Source organism: Monomorium pharaonis, chromosome 7 (assembly GCF_013373865.1).
Source record: "Monomorium pharaonis isolate MP-MQ-018 chromosome 7, ASM1337386v2, whole genome shotgun sequence".
NCBI classification, from domain to species: Eukaryota; Metazoa; Arthropoda; class Insecta; order Hymenoptera; family Formicidae; genus Monomorium; species Monomorium pharaonis.
The window spans coordinates 2,058,766-2,082,870 of NC_050473.1; the positions used below are offsets into that span (position 1 = coordinate 2,058,766).

At 44.8% G+C, this 24,105-nt stretch overlaps 1 protein-coding gene across 9 annotated transcripts in view; it reads right to left on the minus strand.

Moving 5' to 3' along the window:
• LOC105829490 (teneurin-m) overlaps window positions 1–24,105 on the minus strand; it is a 533,228-nt gene that overhangs the window by 5,486 nt on the left and 503,637 nt on the right. For 4 of the 9 annotated variants that reach the window (XM_036289427.1, XM_036289430.1, XM_036289428.1 and 1 more), the window contains 13 exons: window positions 21,875–22,057; window positions 16,804–16,888; window positions 14,686–14,849; window positions 13,993–14,160; window positions 10,475–10,764; window positions 10,045–10,291; window positions 8,890–9,264; window positions 7,893–8,228; window positions 7,236–7,443; window positions 5,527–5,553; window positions 3,680–3,896; window positions 2,731–3,566; window positions 133–2,441 (listed from right to left, as the gene is read on the minus strand). In XM_036289427.1, the coding sequence (XP_036145320.1) occupies window positions 133–2,441; window positions 2,731–3,566; window positions 3,680–3,896; window positions 5,527–5,553; window positions 7,236–7,443; window positions 7,893–8,228; window positions 8,890–9,264; window positions 10,045–10,291; window positions 10,475–10,764; window positions 13,993–14,160; window positions 14,686–14,849; window positions 16,804–16,888; window positions 21,875–22,057 (5,445 nt within the window). Of the gene's footprint in view, window positions 1–132; window positions 2,442–2,730; window positions 3,567–3,679; window positions 3,897–5,526; window positions 5,554–7,235; window positions 7,444–7,892; window positions 8,229–8,889; window positions 9,265–10,044; window positions 10,292–10,474; window positions 10,765–11,463; window positions 14,161–14,685; window positions 14,850–16,803; window positions 16,889–21,874; window positions 22,058–24,105 lie in introns of all 9 variants that reach the window. The other 5 variants (XM_036289433.1, XM_036289432.1, XM_036289435.1 and 2 more) reach the window with 5 other exon arrangements.

The window sequence follows — 24,105 nt, forward strand, 5'->3', positions numbered from 1 at the left end:
TTATAAATGGCATGTTTTATAAATTAAATGTAATGAAATAATATTTTTTTATTATACCTAATAAAATTTGATTGAGAAATAAAAGGGGATAAAATAGATATTACTTTAACTGTATCGGAAAATGCCACTCACCAGCAAGTGTGGTTTCGAGTTTCCCAGCATGATCGTAGACGTAAGCAACCTTTCCGCTTTGATGGGGATACACCTTGGCGAGAATCTGTCCATCGTCATTGTAAAGAATTTCATAAGGATGTCTGTTCATCGGTGAATAGTATTGATATTTGTAAAATCCGAGAGAAGTTTGAAGAGAGAACGTATGGATGTGCCCTCTCGGTGTAGTCAACGATTGCAACGCTCCTGCTTCGTCATATTGAAGAAGATAATCGCTTCCACGCGGTGTAGTGACCTTCAACGGTAGAACGCTGAACATATCCTTGAAAGCGTACACCATAGAGGTACCATCGCTGTATTTGATTTCGTACAAACGGCCTGATCTATCAAAGCCGTAAGTTTCGCTGATGTCACCCCATGTCCAACTTGTCAGTCTGCTGAATCGATCGTATTCCAACTCAACACCGGCAAAGATGCCGTTTCTTGGTCCCCACTTGACCGGCCTAGCCGTTCTATCATATGTGACGTTCAACAATTCTACCCGATCGTCCATAAACACTGCCACAGAATTCGTCTCTCTATCGTATTCAAGAGACAGCAGGATTTCGCCATTGACACGGAGCTTCCTACCGACTTGGGCGATTGTCTTCGTGTTACTGGATTTCTTATTTCCTTGGACTTTTCGAAGGAAGTATCGCCATTCGAAGCGATTAGCTAAATCCCCAGCGATTTCCGTTCTCTGTTTAGCTGGCACAGGATAGCTCTCACCCAGTAAAGGCTCGATCTCCGCCAGAATCGAATACGGCATCGAATCGGTGCTAACAGTGTGAGCCCACGGTGTCACCCTTCCGACTGAACCATCGGCAAGAGCCGTTGTTCTTTGCTCGGCTTCTCCGATCTTCGTAACAACGGAAGATCCTTTGATTAGCATCGAGATAGGTTTCCTGTTGTTCTGTCCAACTTTTACTACGGCACCTTTCAGACTGAGATCGAACGTTAAGCTGATCACTTTGCCCGTTGGAGTTACTGCGCTCGTTAGTCTACCAAATTCATCATAATTATAGACGTAACTACGTCCGGTACTGTCAAGCTTTGTTTTTAGTAAGCCCGTAGGTCCGTGATAGTCGAAGGTGACGTTGTAATCATCGGGCGTGCTCAATTCGTGCAGCATTTTCATTCTGGACATCCTTAGTCTGCATTTTTGTCCCTTCGTATTCTCGATCGAATTTACTTGACTGCTATAATCTCTAAGCAAAAAGACCTTGTTGCCAGCCGCGTCCGTTACTGTACTGAGCTTACCGTTGCTAGTGTTGACATTGTAAGTAAAGATATACACGGTCTCGCCCGTTAGAATATTCTTCGTGGTAATGTGTTGGCCGAACCGATTGAACACGTAGATCTCCTGCGTGTCAGGCGCATAGATCTCATATTCTCGCGCGCCACTTGCATCGGGAATGCTTGCTGTCACCGAGCGGATTCGATAATTGGCCTGGTCGCCGATGTGTACCACTCCATCGGGCGAAACCGCTACCGCGGATATGGTGTTGAATTTAGAGGTGGACGCCAAGTAGTGATCGGCCTCGAAGCAATCGCAACCGCGTTCCAGACAGTTACACTTGGATTCGGCGCCGGCGTATGGTGATATCTTGCCATCGGTGCCGATCACGCGAACGCGGTTGATTCTCTGCGAATCACTCTCGGCGATGTAGAGATCGCCAGACGGACCGAAAGCAATACTCTGTGGCATCACGAGGGTAGCGTGAGTTGCAAGTTCCGTGTCGAACGAAGCCGATGGCGAGGCGCAGTGAAGTGGACGACCAGCGACGACTTTAACGCGACCATCCGGTGCCAGCTGGAGGACCATGTGATCGTCGATCATGTGCAGCGAGTTGTCCAGAGGATTGATCGCTAATTCGGTTGGCCAACGAAGATGAACTTCCTCGACATTCAACGTGCCTTCGCAGGGTATCGGCTTCCAATGCGATTTGTGCATGTGATTGCCGATCACAGTGGTAATAATGCCGTCCCTATCAACCATTCGGATGTTCGTTCCATCAGCAAAGTACAGAACGTTATCTGCAGAAACTGCAACGCCCTTGGGATAAGCGAGTTTAGCGTCTCGCGCGAGAGCACCGTCACCACAGTGAGCTTCGTCGCCGGGAAGACAACGTTCCCCGGAGCCGACTACTGCCTCCCAATTACGATCAGGATCCGTGTAGTCATTAGTATCGCGAACGCGAATAATCTGATGGGATTCTGGATCCGATATGTAGAGAACACCATCCAGAGGGCTCAGAGCAATGTGATAACGATATGATACTCTGGTTGCACTAAAAAAAATTTTACAAATTAATTAGATATTTTTTTAGAGGCACCGCTCCGATCTTGGAATTATATCAAGATCAAAATTATAAAAAGTGTCCATCAACTTAAATAAGATTTAATATTTCTAAATTTTGTATAAGTACATCAAAAATTATATGCAGAGATCACCGATTAATTTATAAGAACATGTCCTATAATGTGAAGATTTTTATCTTAAAATAAAATTTTTAAGAGATAAAAAAAAGAATCAAAGAAGTTACAAAAAATTATTGCTAAACAATATTAGCTACGTACTTTAGTCTGACCACAGTTCTAACTGTTCCATCGACGAGGATCTTCCTGACTAGATTAAAATCACCGACGAAAATGGAGCCATCTGCGGCAGTGGCAAGAGCAACGGGCGCTAAGAGACGCTGTTTGGAAGCTTGCCCGTCACAGTCGTAGCAATCTAATGGTCTTTGATGACCATCTCCCATCGTGGTAAGAATAACTCTCGGTTTGTGCTTCAGATAAATGTTCGAGCCGTCGCCTTTTTGCAAGATACCCTCGTGGAAATTGTACCTATGATGAATGTCCAGATTCCAACCGCCGACTTCCGAAATAGACATGTCATGACCGCTCAATTTTGTCGTTTGCACGTCCCAGATGACGTCTTTGCAATCGCTGTACTCGTAGCCGACCTTGACCATAGCGGTCGTCACTCCGTAAACGCGTTGGCGATAAACGTTCAAACGGTTCCAGGCATAAGTAAATTTGATCACGGGATCGGCTTCGAAGATTTTCTCAAAGAGTATACCCTCGATCGTGATCCTCAAATGTATCAAATTCAACGTTGGTGGAATGACTTCCGGAGTCAGCTGCAATTGTATAGTAGAGAGATAACCGGCCGCACGGGAACTGTGATATACCAGATTTAGGCCCGTTCCGGGTATCTGCAAGCTCTCCTGTATGACTTGCGATTCCGCTAAAATGGCACTCTTGTCCGGGCAAGCACCCTGAAAACCGTGTTTCCAAGTCGCCAGGACAACCGGCTTCATGAGATCGTAATCGTGAGCCGCGCACGCATGCGGAACGTGTATGGGTGCCTTCTCCTCAGCGGTGCTCATAATGATCTTGTCGATGATGACGACCTAAAACGAAACAAATGAGACCCTTATTATCTTGTATTTAATCGCAAAATAAATATCAAGAATTTCCTAAGATACGCAATGTGTTTATTACGTCATGAGAAATTTGGACTCACCTCATTCCAAGGCACGAAGACGATATGGCTTTGCGGCTTGAAAGGTGATCTGCCGAATTGCAAAGTTACGGCACCGCCGCCGTTCACCAGGAGATCGAACCAGCCGTCGTCCCGAGTGAGGGTAAAGCCTTCCAGCGGCGTGCTGGTGCTGACCCGCACTCCCATCAATCCCGTGCCGAGTTGTGTGACAACGCGTCCACGTATGACGGCCGATCGGCTGTTAGACAACGACCGTGTTAATCGCAGGAAACTCGCGAACGAGTAGATAGATCTAAGATAATCATCTCTTTGTGTGCTTCGTCGTACACTACCAACAAAGCAATCGCTATTCTCTAGACTAATCTCAATCTACTACGTTTTACTGTTTTTCAAACTTTTCTCGGACATTTCCTCTTTAGAGTGAACACCGACGAGAAGATACTGTCACTTGGTAACGCCTAAGAGATCTGACTTAATGTTTTGTTAAAAAAAACTAAGATTTAACTAGTAGATAAATTAGACGCGTGCTTTTTGTTCTTGTGAATTCGTCAAAATAATAATAGATGAGCAAAATATGTACTATTAATAAAAAATTAGGAATATCTTTCTTTTATTTGTACGTTATAATGAAATTATATCTATTAAAATAAAGCAATAATAAAGTATAGGTACAGAAAACTTCAGGTGTTTTTCTTCAGGCCCAAGTGTGTTTTAAGAATAAATCTTTAAGATTGATCCATAGTTCGATATCTGTGATGGGGAAAATCGCTATAATTAAACGCTAAGTGCGCCTCTCATGAACGTTTAAAAAGACAGGGGCAATCAAGGGTGAATTTGCATTGAAGGGTGATGTGCGTCCATTTACTCGTATATATGTGACAGAATCCTTTCGCCGGTTAATAATTATCTCGATATCGGGTGTTAATCGCCAATCGTGTATGCAGACACGTTAAATATTCAACGCGATGTACTTTCATCAATTTTGCTTCTCAGTGCTAAAGAGGAACTATTCTTGGACTGTCCGTTGCACAAATATCGGTGATCGATGAATTTCTCTTTTTTCTTTTTCATTTTGATATTTCAAAATTTTTTCGAATCTTTCTGTTAAATTGTAGTTATCTGTAATTTATTAAATAAGCAACGAAATGTAGTGTACAACAGTCGAATCTTCAACAATCGTGCTTCTTTGGCACTGGAGCGTAATGATCGAGGACACGTCACTACTTACATAAGTATAGTCAATATACATATATATTGTATATATACACAAATAACACAAAGTCGGAAGCTCAACGTAAAAGGCACGAAACACAACGTAGGAATCAAAAGGTAACTGAACCATGCAACACGAGAATGTGTTCAACAACAACGGAGGACGAAGTGCGAGCTCGAACGATCGTGGAATGTGTTCCAACTGTCAAGATAGATACTTTTGGATCATGTATCGATTTTTCATAGTATCTTGTTATTTTTAAGTCAATGAAAGAACGTAGATATCATCAGCATAGTTGAGAGTAATGACATTCTTTCTCCTGATGCTTATAATTATGAATATCCAAGTTCTTTTACCAACGGGAAAATGACTGATATTCCGAATGTGAGATGCAAAAGTACATGATCCAAAGAGACCTGCTGAGATTCGATCAAATCGAGAGAGGTCAGCCTTTTCAAGCGCAGTCGAACGCACACACGCACGGCTCGTCGTGATCAGGATGCAGGATGTATTTATGTACAGATACGTGAGAGATACCAAATGCACGAAAATATTATCAAACAGCAGTAGGTTCTTTCATTATTATTGCTACGACGGATCTTATTACGGATCCTCGTTCATTTAGTCGAGCTTTATCGACGTCTGGTTTTCTTACCTTGTGTTGAAGTGATTCCAGAACATACTGACCGGGCAGCACGGATAAAACAGAGCCGAGTTAAAATGATTGCGATTAAAGGTGAAAATAGGAAGAGGAAGACGTAGGACTGAGGAAGCGGGTTAGGAAAGAGAAAAAGAGACGGGAAGAAAAAAAAGTGTCAAAGGATTTTCAGAGGCGGAGATGAAAATATAGAAGAGTCTGAGGAAAACTTTCCGCTTTTATGAAGAATTTCGATACGTCGCGTCTCCGGATTACTAGAATTTGCCGGTCCCTTCCAATGGACTCGACGCGTCGGGGAGAAAAAACTGTCCGGTTATTGTATCCCCTTCCCACCCCCTTAGTCGGCATGATGAGCGAAAAGCTCGAGGCTTAAACATGAACTCACACATTCACGCAAGCTCCACTCGGACGGACATGAGAAAGAGAGAAAGAAAAAGTATCGAAAGAGAACGAGGGTTGGATTGATATACCGATAGATAGATGATAGTAAGGGACTGCGATAAAGATCGGGGTATAGACAGAGAAGAGAATGAAAGAGAGAAAGAGAAATAGATTGATGGAAACGAGGGGGAAGGGGCGGGGGTTTAGTGCAGGGCACACGCTCGCGCACACGTACGTACAAAACATATGTAGAAAACTGTTGGGATGTGATTTCACACGGGTCACAACAACGCAGATATAATATATTGAAATCTATGTATATGCATCCTCGTGTCTGTACTGTCGGTAATACATGTGTATTTGAGAGAGATGTACAGGGGTATGCGTGTATCTTGTAATATGCGCGCAGAGGCAGCTAAAGATTACCGGGTCCCAGCGAAAGAGAGAGAGAGAGAGAGAGAGAGAGAGAGAGAGAGAGAGAAGAGAGAGAGAGAGAGAGAGAGAGAGAGAGAAGAAAGAAGAGAGAGAGAGAGAGAGAGAGAGAGAGAGAGAGAGAGAAGCTGGGACCCTATTCTCTATGTGTGCGCGCTTCTTCCCGCTTAGTTAAAAATAGAAATCGATCAGCTTTGCCCGACTAATCTTTCAACCGATTCGGTTCCCGGCTCGAGTCAAAGGGACCGTATATTCGTATTATTAATAACCTTTAGTCGTTCCGTCGAGCATGCAACTTTCTCGACCTTCGCGATTCACGCTTTTACACGGGCTCTCCCCCATGCACTTCCTTTGCCATACGGATCCTTTGCCTAATTTGAAATACATGTGACCTTAATAACGATGTTGACCCATCAATAGTTTTCGAGCCGTAAGCTATTGGAAATTTGAGAAATCTCTTATAAAAGCTTTAAAAATCAAATTAAATAATAAAATGTCTTATTTCTTCGCGCGCGCAAGAATACTTTCAGTGAATTTTATTTGAGACTTAATCGTTATAAAAGATTCATTAATAAATTCCGTTTAATAGTATTTATGTTGAGAAAAATTTAATTGTGTAATTGATATATAATCCATATGTAAAAGAAAGCGTCAGTTAATAGCATCAGTGATTAATGTGTTTCTATTTAATGCTGCCATTCTCTCATAATCGCGCATGTGTTCCTATTTTATTTCTTTACTTAGAGACACGCAGACTTTAGACGCAACATCGACATCGGGACGGACAATTTTCTCTAACGATTTCAACGCGTTGACGACGAGGATCATGACGACGACATTGGTCGCAAGGATGTGAAGGGAAAGTCTCGCTTAACAATCGACAGTGAACTTACCTCTCGTTGAAGGTCTCCTGACGAGCGTAGTTCTGCAGACTGCCCTCGTCGATTAGGAATTTCATTCTTTCAAAGAAGGATGCAGTGATGGCGGGCGGCTGTTTTCGTAGTAATATATCGATTGGCTTAGGAGCTGAAACGCATAGCTGGCTGCTACGGCATATGTGATTGGAGCAACATTCTGGATCGGCACAATCAATGAGACCATCTAAAAAACATATTATTTTCTATTAAAGTTAGAAGGAAAAAATATACTTTATTAACAAGAGTTGCTTTATTTAAAAAATCTAGAAATAAACTTTGAACAAACACAAGTAAAATTTTAATTTGCATATCACCTTTATCCTTTAGTTTATTTTACCTATTGTTTAACTTTGAAATTAAATGAATTATGGTCCGTTTTTATCAACATAGATTAAATTTAATCTAGGTTTAACTTACTTGTTATTTTATTCTAATTTTAAAAATTAGAAAAAAATAAAAGAGTAAATTAAACCGCGATTTAAAATTAATCTACGTTGGTAGAAACAGACCAATATCTATGAGATATCGCACACTATGCAAATAATAATCTTTTCTTATCGCATATTGTGCAAATTTCTCCTTTGCATTAAGTTAATATAAAAAAATTAAATAATGAGTGTTTAAACGCTGTACCTTTATCGTTGTCTCGCCCATCATTACAATTCTGTTCTAAGAGCACGCTGCAATCCTTGCCGTCCCAGCCGTTATAGCACTGACACTCCCATTGCGCATCGCTCGACACCCTGCACTGTCCATGACCGGAACAGGAATTCGGACAGCCCTCCATCGTGCAGTGTTTTCCATTCCATCCGGTGACGCATAGACACGTGCCATTCTTGCATTGTCCGTGTTCATTGCAACGGGGATCGCATTGCTTCAGATTGCACAGCTCGCCGGACCAGCCTGGCAAGCAGTCACAAGCGTTGTCTACGCAGTGCCCATGAGGGCCGCAATCAAGATCGCACAGTTCTGAAACACAGCGAAGGGAGAGGCTTGAAAACGGCCGCTCGAAATATTCAGAAATAGTGTTAGTCTCTAGAAGCGGACACTCAAAAGCAAAGCGATGATCACCCGACAAGTAAAACGAAATTATGAGACGAGAGGGGATTTAGAAAAGTAGACAGTTAATCTCGCGTGAGACAGTTTCGTAAGAATTACTTCGTAAGTTCCGCCATCACCCAGAAACCTGGAAACATAGGAATCGTCAGTTCGCCGAAACTACGAACGTACGATCGATACTTTTAACCCCGTTTCATATCGCGATTATTTCGCTGATTTTAAATGTCATGTAGACATCCTTGTCTCAAGAGCATTAATATCAACATATCTGCTGTAATTTTTAAAATAAATTTATAAGCATAAATGTCAAATAACAAAATTAATCGTTCAAAATACTTCGAGATATTTATCATAGAAAAAAATCGATAAAAAGAGATAAAAAGTTTAAAATAGTGTAGAACAAGCTAGCATTAATTCTCTTATTTTTAATTTTTGTATCTTTAATCCTATCATAAATTATAATTAATTTTCTATTTTTTATCCTTTTTGAAAAAATGACATATTTACGAGCAAGTTCTCTTGCTCGATAATTTTCTGAAATGTAGTCATGGTCGTTCATTCATTCACTCACCTTTCGAGCAATCATCACCAGACCACATGGGTTCGCAGAGGCAGGTCTGAGTATCCAGATCGAAAGTCCCATGGCTGCTGCAGCCTGGCAGGCACTGCAGTGCCTCCTTGTCCGTTTGACTGCAGTCGGCTCCTTTCCAGCCCTTTTTACAGATGCACGTTCCCTCGGCGCAGAAACCGTGGCCCGAGCAAGTCGGATGCGGACAGTCGACCTCTTCGCAGTACTTCCCCTTGTAGCCACGTACACAGTTGCATTTCCCATTGGTGCAATGACCATGGCCGTTGCAGTCGGGCACTTCGCACTCGTCGTGTCGCAGGGAGCATTCCTTGCCCTTCCACCCGGGATTGCATTGGCATTCGCCGTTTATGTACTCGCCTAAATCGGAACGACAGGATTATTTATTGACGAGACGCGAACGGAAGAGTGTTTACGCGCGTGAGACTTGATTCGCAAAATTGATTTCGGCATTTTTGGGACCTTTTAACGATTAAAGTTCGACGCGACGCGATTATCTCGACTAACCCCGACATTGAAAATATTTGTATTTCAATTCATTAGATTTAGAAATTACAAAAATACATTGCTGCACTTCTCTCGAAAATTAAAAGTTACTATATTTTATTTACAACAAATAAATATTCACTTCGCGAGTGCACTGGGAAAGAAACTGGTGCACCAAGCACCAGGAAATTAACATGTATCGTGAGTATTTGCAAAAGTGCAATACTGAAACGAGTGAAACGTAATCGGCTTTGATTTCTATTTAAAAGAAATCAATAAACGAAGCCGCGCGGACTTGGTTTTTTTTAATCGGTTAAAAAACCTACCAATCGTTATTTCTTTCTATTTCAATAGGATTTTAATCAAACCCGTAACCAATAACCGATTTTTGAAGTTTATTAAAATTCCAATACGGATTTCAATTTAATGTTATTTTAACCAAACGGTTGAATCCTATTATCGCAGATTTCTCAATATTTCTATAGCAATAATTTTATATAATAATATATATGCACATGGTATATATACAATATATACAAAAGTAAATACGAATTACCGGTAAAACCGATGCACATTTGCACAATTAAAACAAACAAGAGCCGATTATCAATTAACTTTTGACCGAGATATTTTTTATTAAAAATACAAGCTCACCTCTTTGACTGCAGAGAACAGGGCAGACGCTCTCGCTGCAATCTTCGCCACCGAAACCAGGATTGCACTGACAATGACCTAGAAGACACTCGCCCTTGCCGCTACAACCGTTCGGGCAGTTGTGCGTCATATCCTCCGCGATCACGGCGATGAACGAGACTTCGTGAGGATCTCCGTCGTCATTATAAAGCGAAAGGAACCAATGTCCCGGCTCCATGTACTGGGTCACCTCTTTCTTAATCGAAGGCTGTGAAGATCATCGAAAATTGAAATTAAATTAAACTGTTACTGCTTGAATCAATCGCGTGTACGTATTCGTTGTCGAGATATAGGGGGAGGGAGGAGTAAAAAAAAAAGAAAAAAATGCTCTACCTGAGATTATGTTACGGTATGTAAGAAAGAGAAATAAAAATGGGTTAGCGGCACATACAATGACACTAACATGGGACGCCCTGGTGGTCCGAGCCTTGAAACCGCTGAGGACTTCGAGTAGGTCATACTGCGTGTGCGTGGGCAGCGCGTTTCTCCTCGCGTACACGCCGATGCTCGCGCCACGCGGGATGCTGTAATCGAAGCGAACGTAGGCGGCTTCCGATTGGTAAAATTGCATGTTCCAGTAGCCGTACGGTGGTATTTCCTTGCTGAGCTTCTGCCCTAGACCGACCTGAGCGAAGGTCGTTCCATCAGGCGGGAAGGACCTCGCCGGGAAGGTTCGCGCACCTGCGGACACGAGTCACAGTCAGAAGAAGATACGCGAAGTGGAAAGCTCGAGTTTCCGTTGGATAATGTAAATCGAGATCGTCATTAGTAATTTTAGTGTAATTAATTGCATTATTAAAGCCAGAACAGCTGGCTTTAAAAGGAAAAGAGCAAAATTGGCATTGAGTTAAACAATCGAGATTACATTATCCGTGAGAATTCACTCTTGGAAATGAAATGTTCTCTAGGCATGGATGCTTATGCATGTCGGTATTTCGTGAGCGTTATTCTTCTTCATTTTATTTTTAAGTTAAATTTTTTTTATTTTAGTTATCAGTTATTTCACAATTAATTACGGAATTGCAATGACAATTATTTCTCTATCGAAAGAATACACACTCTTGCGCCAATAATTAAGTAATCTTCAGAACTTCATGCAGGAGTTGATTAAGAGATTTTTGAGTAATATCTTAAAACTGTGTCTTAAAACAATTATAAATTACGTAAATTACACTACCCACTACCACAAAACACATTACAATGACTACAACAATACAGGCAAATCAACATAAACTTGCGTCTGACTAGTTCACGAAACAACAAGCAAAGAAGTGAGCATTAGCATCGGCGAAGACGGAAAATGAAAAATAGAAGTACCAAAAGAGAACAAGAGAAGTAATTCAAGAAGAAAAAAGCAAAAGAGAGAAAACGGGGCCTCACCTTCGAGAATCAATATAGTGGGCTCTGGGGGTAGCGGAGTGCTCCCAGAACAAGAGCACACATCAGTGCTTACTTCCGGTTCGTATGTCGTGGTCGCGGAGGTCTCGTTGAACGACTCGTCACTTTCCACGGTGTCGTCTATCGACGAATGATGATAGCCTTCAGTAGTGGAGGTTGCGTCAGGCTTTACCGAATTTTTTGCAGATTCTCCGTCCTTGTTACGCGTCAGTCTTTCACCCGGCTCCTCGGGGGAATTCTCGGATAACAGAGTAGAGTTAATGCTCTCGAGCGCCTGCTCGGGATCATCGTCGATCGCTGAAAAGTTGTCCCACTCGTCAGAAAACGAGCCCATGCAGGGGCAGATGCACTCGCATTCGCCGCCGGCCCAGATCGGCGGTGGCGAGGCAGGTGGCTGCGGCGGTGGCGGTAATCGCGTATCGACCGCGTCAATCGGCGACTCGTCGTAGTTAGCAGGGATTTTTTTCATGCTTGCCGCGGACGGCTCCGATAGCCGCTCGGCCGTGCGCACCTGCGCCTGATCGACGTTAATCCCGGATGAATGGCTAATCGCGCCGCTTTCCGTCGGCACCGATACCGACAGGACGTACAGCGGCTTCGAAACGGCGGACGAGTCCTCGGTGGCGATCGTTACGTTTATGAGCACTCGATGCGATGACGGTGAGAATGAAGAAGAAGATGAGGATGACTGCGGCTGTGAATGATCGTCGCGGTAGACGGGTACCTCTACGATCTGCACCCGTTGAGTTATCGGAAGCTCGGACCGAGAAGGAAACCTGGACGATGCATCGCCCGATGATGAATCATGCGCTGTTTCATGCAGGGCGTCCGTCGAAGGGGAGTTATAATTAGCATTAATCGATGGGACGTCTTCAACAGATTCGTCAGCATTGATAGACGCCTCGTGAAACTGCTCGTTGAACTTGCGAAGAAGTTCCTCGTCGTTTCTCTCTCTCACGATAATCTGTAAATTGTCTTTGTCCCGTTCCCCTCGGAAAGCGGCGTTCATCTTTACGTGATTGTCCAGACTCGTGGACGCGGATGATTCAGCAGGGCGTTCCGCTTCCGCGGTTTCCGTGGGTCGCTCCTTGTGCCGGAGGTTGACGATCTCTACCTCATCCTGTACGTAGCTGTAAATCGGCGAAGGATAATCTCGCTGCAGTTCCTCGGACTGCTCGGAAGCTTTAGCTAAATTGGACGAGGCCTCAGATTCAGAGGACGAAAATTCTCGAGGGAGCTCCTGCGTTTCTCTCACGATGTCCGATGTCTGGGATGATACTGATTTCGTAGTCATATTTGTCTTCCTCGACTTGTCATTTTCATCTGAGTTAATTTTCATGTTGGACAAGTCGCGATCTTCAGCAACCTCGATTAAATTTTCCACAGGTTTTTCGACATTTCCATCTTTATTTAGCGCAGTATTCAGCGTTGTTTCATTATCTACACTCATATTAGGCAAAACTACGCTAACATCTACTTCTCCCTGATCTATTTCTACGGGAACTATTTCTTCTCTTGAATCAAAATTACTTACGTTCGACTGTTGATCCTCCTTTAGTTCGTTCGAGCGTATCTCTGTTACAATCGTCGGTTCTACAATGCTATCGTCTATATTATCGCTGTAATCGACAGGGAAAACGTTACTGTCGTTTTCTGCAGTTCCGTCGACTACTTGGCCGTAGTCGCCGCTATCTGCGCCAAGTTTCGTGGACTCCGCGCCGGATGCAGACGTCGTAGCCCCGGCATCGCCGTTGCTCCCGGCAACGTCCGAACTTTCGGACGTGCCGGCGTTATCGGTATCGCCGTCGAAATCCGCGGCGTCATCCTGGCTGAGTTTCGCTATCGGGGCTTTCGAGGCAACGTGCATCTCCCAGCGCCGCGTCTCGGTGGCGACGACGTCGACGTCGACGTCGACGTCGTCGGTGGAACTCGCGGAAGCGAAACCCCGCGGCGATCGCGGAGTCGTGCCGGACGTTTCGATACGGGGCGATTGGCGAACGGAAGATGACACGAGAGAATTGCCAGAGCCGACAGAGACAGAGGATGAAGAGGCGAGATGGTCGACAGCGACAGTGGTATGAGTCCAACGATCGTGTGAGTAGTTAGTAGCGGTAGTAGTAGAAGAGACATTCACGACAAGCTGTACGACCGGCCGCGAGAGAACCGGCGATCCTGGTGACTCCGGCGGTGTATCCTCGGCGTCCTCGGCCTCAGCTTCAAACGCGCGGTGACCGATGGCATCTGCTCTCACCGGACTCCGACCGTCCACATGCTTCGGATCATGCACAACCTTACCAGGAGACTCCTCCTCATGCAACGGGACTGACCGCCGCCCGGACCCCGAGGTCTCCGCCTCAGCGACTGCGGTCGAGGTCAAGGACAGCTCCTCGGGGTCACGAGAGGGTGGTGGCGCGACAGTTTGGTGCAACGCATGCTCGTTAAACGTGTCTCTACGCTTGCGGCTGTATACGACACCATCTAGCAACATGCTATCTGACGTGCTAATACTACCTCCTCCTGACGGCTGCCGCGTCCTGCCGCTCGTTTGCGACGACGTCGACGTGGACGACGTGGACGTCTTGTTCGCCTCGCTCGACGACGGCTTGGCGTCGGTGTTCTCGCCCACCAGGACCGTGCATGCCTTCGTCCCTTGGTACGACCAGTTCACTAAATTCGACGCTTAATAAGGGATCAATTAGGATTGGACGTGGTGTTAGTTTAATAATCCTGCTGGTCTGTTCGATTTTACTGCACGGTCGTCGTTTTAAGGTCAATAAAAAGAAAAATTTTTTAATATACATATCCCCATGAAACATTCTTACATCAACAGACAAAATTGTCAAATGCTAGAATTTTTTAATAGAATATTAGAAAGTAAAAAAAACATTTAGGGTTAAATAGTCTCGAATAAAACAGCAGGATTGAAGATTATGTATGTTATTTCAAAATAAGTTACAAGATGTTTTAAAAAAATAATTATATTGGAACGTAAAAACTAAAAAATTATTTAAATTGTTAGTACATACATAATGAAAAATGTGAAATATTTTTCTTTAGAAACATCTCTCAAATATGCCTACATTGTTTGAGAGTAACGCGTTTATAAGAGAATGAAACTTCCAAGATTAGGCGCGCGATGTAAAGAAGACAAACATTTCTCAGAGCAAAGAAAGATTGCTCGGAATGCAATATGCGAATAATTACCTGCTACGTAGGTTAATGCCGCGGTCAAGCAGAGCGAGAGCATAATTACTACTATGGCAATTAGTTTCCAGCTGCACCAATCGATTCCCTTGCGGAAATGACAGCGGATGCTTTGTCTCCTCATCGGAATCATCGACGGGGCGTGCCCGTAAGGTAAAGGTACTCTGAAAATCAATGAAGGTCGATTTGTAGCGGCCGCATGTAAATTTCCGTCACGACGATCGCGGCGGTAGACTAATATGTCTGACACGCGCATTATCTCCCCGCTCATTAGTGGTCACAGATTAATCTTTAACCCGCCGTTTTGTTCGAAAAGTTAGCCGTCCGTACTTCCCGAATCATCCCCCCTCCCCCCTTTACGGTGTTGCATAATTTCTCGATGCGCCGTTGTAATTAGAGAAACACCGCCGAGGAATTCGGCGGCACCTCGGTACAATTTTCAAGCACGTTCGGCCGAACTCTCGGAGTTTCGTGTGTAGTGTAGAGTTTCAGCTCTCTCTCTCTCTCTCTCTCTCTCTCTCTCTCTCTCTCTCTCTCTCTCTCTCTCTCTCTCTCTCTCTCTCTCTCTCTCTTTCACACACACACACATACACTCGTTCGGTCTCCCTCGTGACGTTCGAGAAACTCGTAATGTATTCTCGCTCGTTACATACCCCCGTGGAAAAGCAGCAGCCCTCGAGTGTGTTTGTACTGAACGTTGCTGCCGCCGCTGCCGCCGCCGCCGCCGCCGCCGCCGTTTCCAAGTAACTCACAAATGTCTAACCAAAATATTTAAACGCAACCGTCGGATTCTGAAGCTCGAGAGCGGGAAAGCGCGTTTGCTTTCGTTGCACCGCGTGATAATGAAAAAAACGAGAACCAAGCGGCGCGGCGGTGGCGTCTACCAGGCGTCCTCTCTCTCCCGCTGTTGATTCTACGCGGATTGGACGCGCATTTTTTTTCTATCGCGCAAACCAAATAGAAGCGGACGATTTGGAGTTTCCCCGAGTGAAACTTCCGGTCTCTGAATTCTCCATTTTGCAGCCCGATGTCGAAATGTTTAACCGAATGTTTGACTTATTCGTTACAAAGTTCCAATATTGAAATATCCTAACGTTTCTGAACGTTAAACTCTTTGGTTTTATCACATTTACATTTTTAGGATATTCCGCATTGTTTTGATTTTTAATAAAGATAAGCGAAATATTAATTTTATGCAGACAGGATGGAATATCGAATCACGTCGCGTCTCTCGTATTTTGCGCCTCTGCAGGATGTAAAAAAAAAATTCCAGAACGTACGACGTTAATCCAACAAAACAACAAACAAACAAAAAAAACCGTGTTGCACACTCGAACGCGAAGACTGAGAATTAGCACTGGCTATTATCAAATTAGTTTTCTCATTTCGCGTTACTTCAACACCGTATTCTATTCAATCTCTTAAAAATGACTCGCTCAACTTTCGAGCCGCGCGTTAATGCCATTTAGCAAATTTGCATACCGTAAAAGCGGAGAGACTCGAATCTCCCGTCCTCGCTCCCAGGGTAGCCGCGTTATCAAATCTCGTTCTCCACCCACCGCGGCCAAAAGAAGTTCGTTTACTTCGGTACCTTCGTAAACACGACGTGAATCTCGTAGCGGAGTGCCGGTCCTGTGAGTTCTTTTTTTTTTTGCGAGTCTCGACAGCGCGTTCCAGTGCGTGGTTCTGCGGCGAATGGTCCCTGTGTAAGGGCCCGGTAGGACCGGCGGCGATTTTCCACGGCGGGACGTGGCGGGGCGTCACGAGGTGCGCGTTTTCTTGAGGTGTACGACAATCCATACGTTCAAACATTGACTCATTGTGCCGCGCGACTAGAATGGATGATTCATGAGGATCTTTCTCGAGTGGCACGAAGAAAGAGAACCGGAGCAGTCAGAAGTCGGCCGCGCGGCCGCTCTCTGTGTCTGCGTTTTTACCGTCGGATCACGTGTTCGGTTTTTCGGAAAACACGAATTTCTCGGCGAGCTAGCTCCTCTCTCTCTCTCTCTCTCTCTCTCTCTCTTACTACGGCGGTCCAATTCATCCGGTGTCCAGGGGACACCTCGCCGTACGAAGGAGAGGGAGGAAGAAGTATTGTGCGGTAAACGTTCTTCTTACCTGTCCATGTTGTTCTGCAGCTCCACCTTTATTGGACTGTTCCCCGTGGACTGATTCTTGTTGTTGTATTCATTCTTCGGTATCTCTGCAAAAGAGAAGAGAAACGGCGGATGAAGACAGTTTGTTATATTCGCGTCTGACAGATCGGCGAAATTTCTCGTGGGAAACAACGGTGGGCGCCCCCCAACCCTCATCCCCCCTCGACGTCAAGTTTTTCCGCCGCCGCCACCGCCCGTCCAAAATGTAAATGCAATTCAGCGCGATGTAGTTTACATTTTACGTAATGCATACGAAATCGTATTATGCGGGAAGCGTCATAATGTACGCGGAAAATTGGCGGTAAGATAGCTTTTTCGACGCTTCGCGCGTACTTATTCCTCGATTTTTGTTTTTCAAGTCGCTCGTCCGAGATTAGCCGCCCCATCAAGCTAACTGATTTACTCGCGTAAATGATATCGTTAAAGCCGCTAATAGACAGCACGTATTGCGCTTTGACGTGGGATCTCTCTATCGGGATCGGTCTGACGGGGCTAAAAATGCTCGATCCGTCGTCGCATCCGGGACGAATAATCACGCCCCTCATCACCACGCTTACGTTTACCCGCAACGCCGGGTATTTCCGATTACGCGCGCAGAACGTGTAATTAGGTACGCTCGAGCGCGCGAGGCGTGGCCGGCCGTTAAATAAATTACGACGGTGTCGATCCTTCATTTCCAAGGCGCGCGTTGCTTTTCCTCCCTGGTGAACGACCAGACGCGGCGATTCTTCCTTGTGATGCCAGACGCGAAGCGTCTTTCCACAAGGCGCGGGGCGGTCGCGGGGCTCCTTGTTGAATCGATAAGTATATGATTCATCGTGGCTTTCGGCTTGAATTTCAAGCGGCGAAGAAGGGAAGCCTGCTGCGTGTGTAACACGCAGTTGGTGTTTCCAGGTCTTGAAGAAAACCATGCGGAGAAACTCACGCGGGGGTCTCGTAAAGGTGAGGAGAAATCGTAGGAAAAAAAAAGAGGGACCTCTGTTTGAAAGGGAAGCTAATTTGGTAGTATAACACATTTGGAAATCGTGGCTTTTCCTTTCGTCGTCCCTTTAAGGTCTTAAAAAGTTACGATCTCGGAAACGTCGCAGGCGGTACACTTGCACACGCATCCCGTGCACTTGCAATTCCGCACATATTCGACGAACGCGCGTGATGACAGTGCCGATGATTAGCGGCGGATGACGGTGGTCTGAGGGATCACACTCTCGCAACAATATGCACGAGCGGTATTAACGCGTTAATCCTCGACCAGGGAAACCTCGAACACACAAGTTTCGAGCGTGGAATGGCGGAGTAACACGAATTCTGTTACGTCTCTCTCTCTCTCTCTCTCTCTCTCTCTCTCGCGATACCCTACTGAAATATTTGGGTTAGCACTAGCAGCGCGATAAAATAGCTCGCCCACAAAACGCACGAACCCGACGTTAATTTGCCAGCCGCAAAAATTAGAAGAGCGTGCAACATTCATGGTCGGTGGAAAAAAATATTCAGAATTGCATATTCAAATTTCGGACATAATAACTGATAAAATAGAAATAAGCACGCTGAAATGTATTTACATTTGAAACAAGCTGTGAATTAATTTTGGAAGTTTAACTCGAGTGCCCTCCTCTCTCTCTCTCTCTCTCTCTCTCTCTCTCTCTCTCTCTCTCTCTCCCCCTCTATCTCTGCCTTTCCGCACGTCGAAATACGGTCGCACGCGGTAACGCGGTGCGCATTTAAAACGTAGTGCTCAAGCGTTTTGAATATTAATGAGTCACTTTACACGTTTACGCGCGCAAGCGGCATTCGAGTTCGAGCTTTGTTGTTCTTGACACTTAGCCCGTCTCTCGAGCCCGCTTCACGAAATCCTTTTTCGTGACACGCTCGATACGAGGAGGAGCTTCTTGTTTGCTCCACGGCCCTTTGTCTTCTTACGGGAAGCTCGCTCAACTCTAATGCTCCGCGCACCTTTAGGCATACCTTAGTAAACGGTGAAACGCGGGCGTGGGAAGAGAAGAGTCGAAGCTGCTGACCCCACCACCGCTAATTGCAGGTGTTGGGGCTCCGGCCCCGAAATCCGGTGATTATGCCATTTAGGCAGATATCGGTGATTACGGTGATTTCGGGGATACTCTCCGCTCTCTACCCGGAGGGTGCGTCTTTCGTTTCTTTATTTTTCTCCGGGGTGCTTAGGCGCACGAGACGGCGACCCCCGTCGCTTGAAATCGAATTAAAGGGGAATATCTGCTAATCGGCGGTTCGTCGGTGAGAATTCATTCTAATTGGCGACCTGCCCGGGTGATTTACCGCCGATGTTGCGGTCGCGAGAGTATATCCTCACGCAAAGAATAGCTTTAAAGGGTTGGACGTGAGTACGCATCGAATTAGTGCCGCGTCGGTCGTGTCAAATCATTTTTGAGGGACCGGTGTGATAATATTGAACTATATATCTTAGTCATCAAAAGCTGTAAGAGTTGAATTTTTATCAAACACCAAAAATATACGAAAAAAATTAACAAAATATCCAGACCAGAGAGAGAGAATAAAACGTGCTTCAAATTATAAAAAATTCAAGATTTTAATTTGCTTCAATTTTCGTTTATTTCAAGAATTAAAATGTTTGTTTTTTTTATGCCTTTTTTTTACGTACCGTTGAAAGTTGATGAAAAACTCCGCCGTAAAATTTATTACAAAGAAGTGATCGATTCGTTGAGTGCACACAAATACATAAGTATTATCCGAAGAATGTAATCCTTTCAGCACATAAAAACGTTTTTCAATTTAAACGTCAATCACGCGGGTCATAAATGTAACGGGAACAAACGCGATTAACCTCGAAGTAGGTATAAGACTCGAGCGGAAAAACGAGAGCAAATTTCGCCCACTGTGCGAGCAAGGTGACTCGCAGGAAGGAAGGCTCCGACTGTGGACTTAAGCATTATGCAGACGGCCATAAGCGTCAGGCGGTGTCATAACCGGGCAGTCAATAATACGAAGGATCGTAAGAGTCGTAAATCATTCCGTTCGAGCGGTCCTATGGATTTTAAGAGAACCTTTGAAGCGATCCAGGTTTGCTTTAGAAAAACACCAGGGTGCATCGGACGCACAGGGACGCATCGGAGGAAAAGTCAACCCCGGCGCTCGACCGTGGAATTTGAAAAATCTTTACGACAAGCCGAACAAGAGAAAGGAGCATGTCACTGGGTGCCTGGGTATTTGTGCCGGACACTTCTTCCCGACTCCCGAGTTGCCGAGTGGACCGGGGGAGACTTTATACGTAGAAAAGCTTAGGTTTCGCCGTTGTTTTCTCTGTAGTCGATACCACGCGTCGGTGGAGTGCCTCCTCGGAAAAATGTCGCCGCAAGGCGCCCCTTTTCTTTCCACGAGTGCGCTTCGGTGGCACGGCAAAAGACAAGTGAAACCGTTAAGGTTTCGTCCTTCATTCGCCGCATAGGGTTTGGGTTTCGCCCATTGTTTCCCATTGCGGAAATCGCTCATTTATCTTTACGCAATTTCTAAAAACGTCAAGTTTAATTTGAACCGCATGAAATCGTGATCGGAATTAATTGGATCCAACGACTCTTACGACGTTACATTTCGCAATTTCTCTAGCGCTCTTTTACTATTCTTTCTCGGATAGTTATTACTATATACCACCGCTGGATAATTTTTTTAACATCTTTTTTTTATCCCGTTAAAAAGTTAGCGTCGGTACGCAGTGTTATTTCATGTTACGATCCTTTCAAATTAGATTTGTAATTAATTTGCCTATGCGAGAGTAAGTTTAAAGAACTCGCAAAAGACTAAGTTAGCAAGCCGACTCTCGTAGCAGTTCGCTCTCCGCAGACCAATCCGCGACGACTGAATTTTGAGAATCGCTCGGCTTGTTAGAGTCAAGTTAGTCTCGAGGCTGCTCCAACAAGTCCCGACTTTTATTTCGAACTTTTATTCCACGTTTTCTCACGCGCAGCACGCGAGCAGCGCCGGCGTTATCAACGTGCCTTGCTTTCCCAAGATAAAGGCTGAGGGGATACCAGCGGAATCCTTCGGCAAACAGACAAAGGTACGAAAAGTTTGTTAAAAAAGGGAAAAATTTCGGATAACGTAGCGTAGTTGGCTCTTTAAGCCAGGTCTTTAAATAGCCTGGAGACGATAAGATTCGACAAGCCCGAAGGAGAGTTTGAAAATTATCGACACCTCACCCTCCGGCCGACCCCCTCATTGGTTACCACTGATTACGATGTATACCCTCGTCAAAGATGTCACCCGCCGTCGTCCTTTGCTAAGCCTTCTTTCGGCGGGCGCAAACATCGCCGGCATTATCGAAGGGGACACGCTCCACCGTCAGCGGGACGCCACAACAGAATACTTGCGCTCGCGAAAGACGCGCTTCTCTCCCCTAACAAATATTTATTCGCATTTGATGTATGTATTTTCGTTTCTTAATCGTGTGACACCATTAAAAGCGTTCGAAGGTTCATATTTGTGTCTGCGTGGAGATAAATCGATGCTTTAGAGATACAAGAGGAATGAGGGCGGCTACGGAAATAGTCTCTTTCATCTCGTGAGACGAATACCTGATGAAAGAGAGAGAGAGAGAGAGATTTTCTCGGGGTCAATATTCTTTAATTAAGGTAATGGCGATCGCAGATCTTTTAAAAGATAAAAGGAAAAATGTACGTCGAGTAATATCAAAACTATTGTCTACGGATTCTTTGACCAACCTTGTGCAGTTGAGAAATTTTCTTAACAAAGGTATAAAGACCTCGATAATTCTCGATAAGCAATGCAGAACAAGAAAAATTTCAACGATTAATCTTTTATCAATAATACAATTTTACTTCTCCAAGCGTACTTTAACATTTTCAAAATTACAGAGATTCCTTATTGTTATTGAAATTTTCGCTTCGTGCAGAACGAATCGATTTTCAGGTTGGTCAAGGTATTCGTAGACTCGTAGGGAAAGGGGAAAACCGTTTCCCACGTATGACTGCTCGCTCATTCCTTCTCTCTACTAAATCAGACTTAACGATCCCTGCCTGCAAACTCACTTGGTATATTGTAGAAGTTACCGGATGGGGTGCGTACGAGGCAGGATGGTTCGAGATCAGGATCGCGTTCGTGATCGCTCGCTGCGTGACTTCCTGGCAGTCTTCCGTTGAGCCGGCTCATTGCGGGGTTACGGGGTGGCACATCAGGCGGGCCCCGTGGTGCCGAACTGTCCAACAAACACCCTGCGCAACAACAAAGAAAAGACATACTTAGTTTTGAAGAAGCTGGAAATTCTTAAACTTATTTCTTAATTGCGTGGTATGTCTACAATAGAGTTATAAATTTCTAAGGTCCAAAGATACAAATGTTAAAAAAGAAATCCTTTTAAAAAACCCTTTGCCCGTGAAATTTTTCCTTTGAAAAGGCAGGCTGCTCCTTCATTGTATTTTCGTCCTTGGACGCTGATGTAATAAAATTAAAGTCAACCCTTGTAAACTGCTACAAAAGAGAAGATCGCAGAGTAGTCGAAAAGAAGTTATATCCAGTAAAAATGGCTAGTGGATATACGACCTCTTTTTCGAGACAAAAATTGGCAGTCTCGGAATAAAGTTTGTTTCTGACGGTTAGTAAGAAAAGCGATGGCGACGACACGACGGCGTGAGGATTCGCCTAGGATCTAGGGCGGCTGGCGGTCCCGAGGCTTATAATGCTCGCACTAAGTAATCCAGGGCAGGTGGCCCCGCGGCTCTGGTTTTCATCTGGCGAAGGGTTGAGCCGATCTCACGATTAGACACGGTTCACACGCGACGCGACCGTTGGGGGTGGACGGACGCGACATGAAATATCGCTAACCCTATCCGCGAGCGATCTCGAATTTTTTTAAGCCAAGACTTTTGTAAAGCAGAAGTTCACTTTCGAGCGCGAACGCGAGCGCAGCGACGCGGATTTGCGGAGTGTCACGGATTAAAAAGATCGTTGAGAGATATTAAAAATGAAAAGCCGCCTGATGCGATTCGTTGATTCGCGATTCGTTGATTCGCGATACGACGGGCCGTCGCATTATTTATTTCGATATTTTCCTGCGAAAGAGCATTAGCAGATTATTGTTAGACGCCCACTGTAATATTTAGCGGGCTTTATGCACACCGTGGTAAACGCAAGCAGTTGCAAAGTTAAATTTCGGTCAGATAGTTTAAGCAGCGCCGTGTGTACTCGCGTTTGCGTTACAGAAATTTACTTGCGGTTTACTTTGTTGCAATATAATATACCATATGTATATACATATATATATTTATAAATCTCTAAAATATCATCTTACTTTAGTCTTACTTGTTGTAAATATATTTCGAAAACAATTTAAATCCCGTTTTGAGTTTTATGTAGGCGACGTGTAATTGTATCAGTCGATCGCTTTAATCATTTGAAAATATTCGGATTTGGGCCTTATATTGAAAAGTTCAAAGGGATCCGGTACGGGAATATCGGTAAGAAATTCGAGCCGCTTCTTCTGCATCGAGTGTCAGCCAATGAGGCGAACTCGTTCGTACTCTTTTTCTGGTGGTCGTAACGAACGTCGCCTGATATCCTATTGGACGATAAAGGGCGCAACAGGAGGCGGCGTGAGCGGAAGAAGACAGGGGGAGGCAGCGAAGGGATCCGGGCGAGCGAAAGATGAAGGAAGAGGGCGCGAGAGGAGAGCGAAGGAGAAAAAAAAGACGGAAAAAGTTTTATCCCGTGCGACGACAAAAGACTTTCTCAATCTCGTCTAATCGCGTGCTCGTCTCCCCTTCATCCTTCCTTCCACCCGTTCACCGTAGCTACCAACTTCGATTCGTGCTTCGCTTACGCGACCCTTTCCTCTCCTCTCCTTTCGTCCCCCGACTTGGTTCAACCAAGAGCACTCGACCCTTTTACGACCGAACTTTCCCAGTTTCGACATTTCGCTCTCTCTCTCCATCTCTCTCTCTCTCTCTCTCGGCCCCTCCCTTCCTCCCTCTGCCCCTCTATGAGGAAAGCACCATTTGGCATTACTACCAATGTGCATCGGTCCATCGACGAAGGTAGAGACGCGTAAACTACTATAACATCTCAAGGGCACGGTGCCTTTTCCAGAAGTCAGAAGCCACCTTGGTGAAACATCCCTTTTAGGTTTCGCTCAGGCTGCGAATGATGATAATGGTATACGAACATTAGCCGTGATTACATTGTATAATTGGCGAACAAATTAATGTATCGGCGTAATTAATAATAATCATATATTAATAACAATCCCGAATGTGAAATTCTTTTA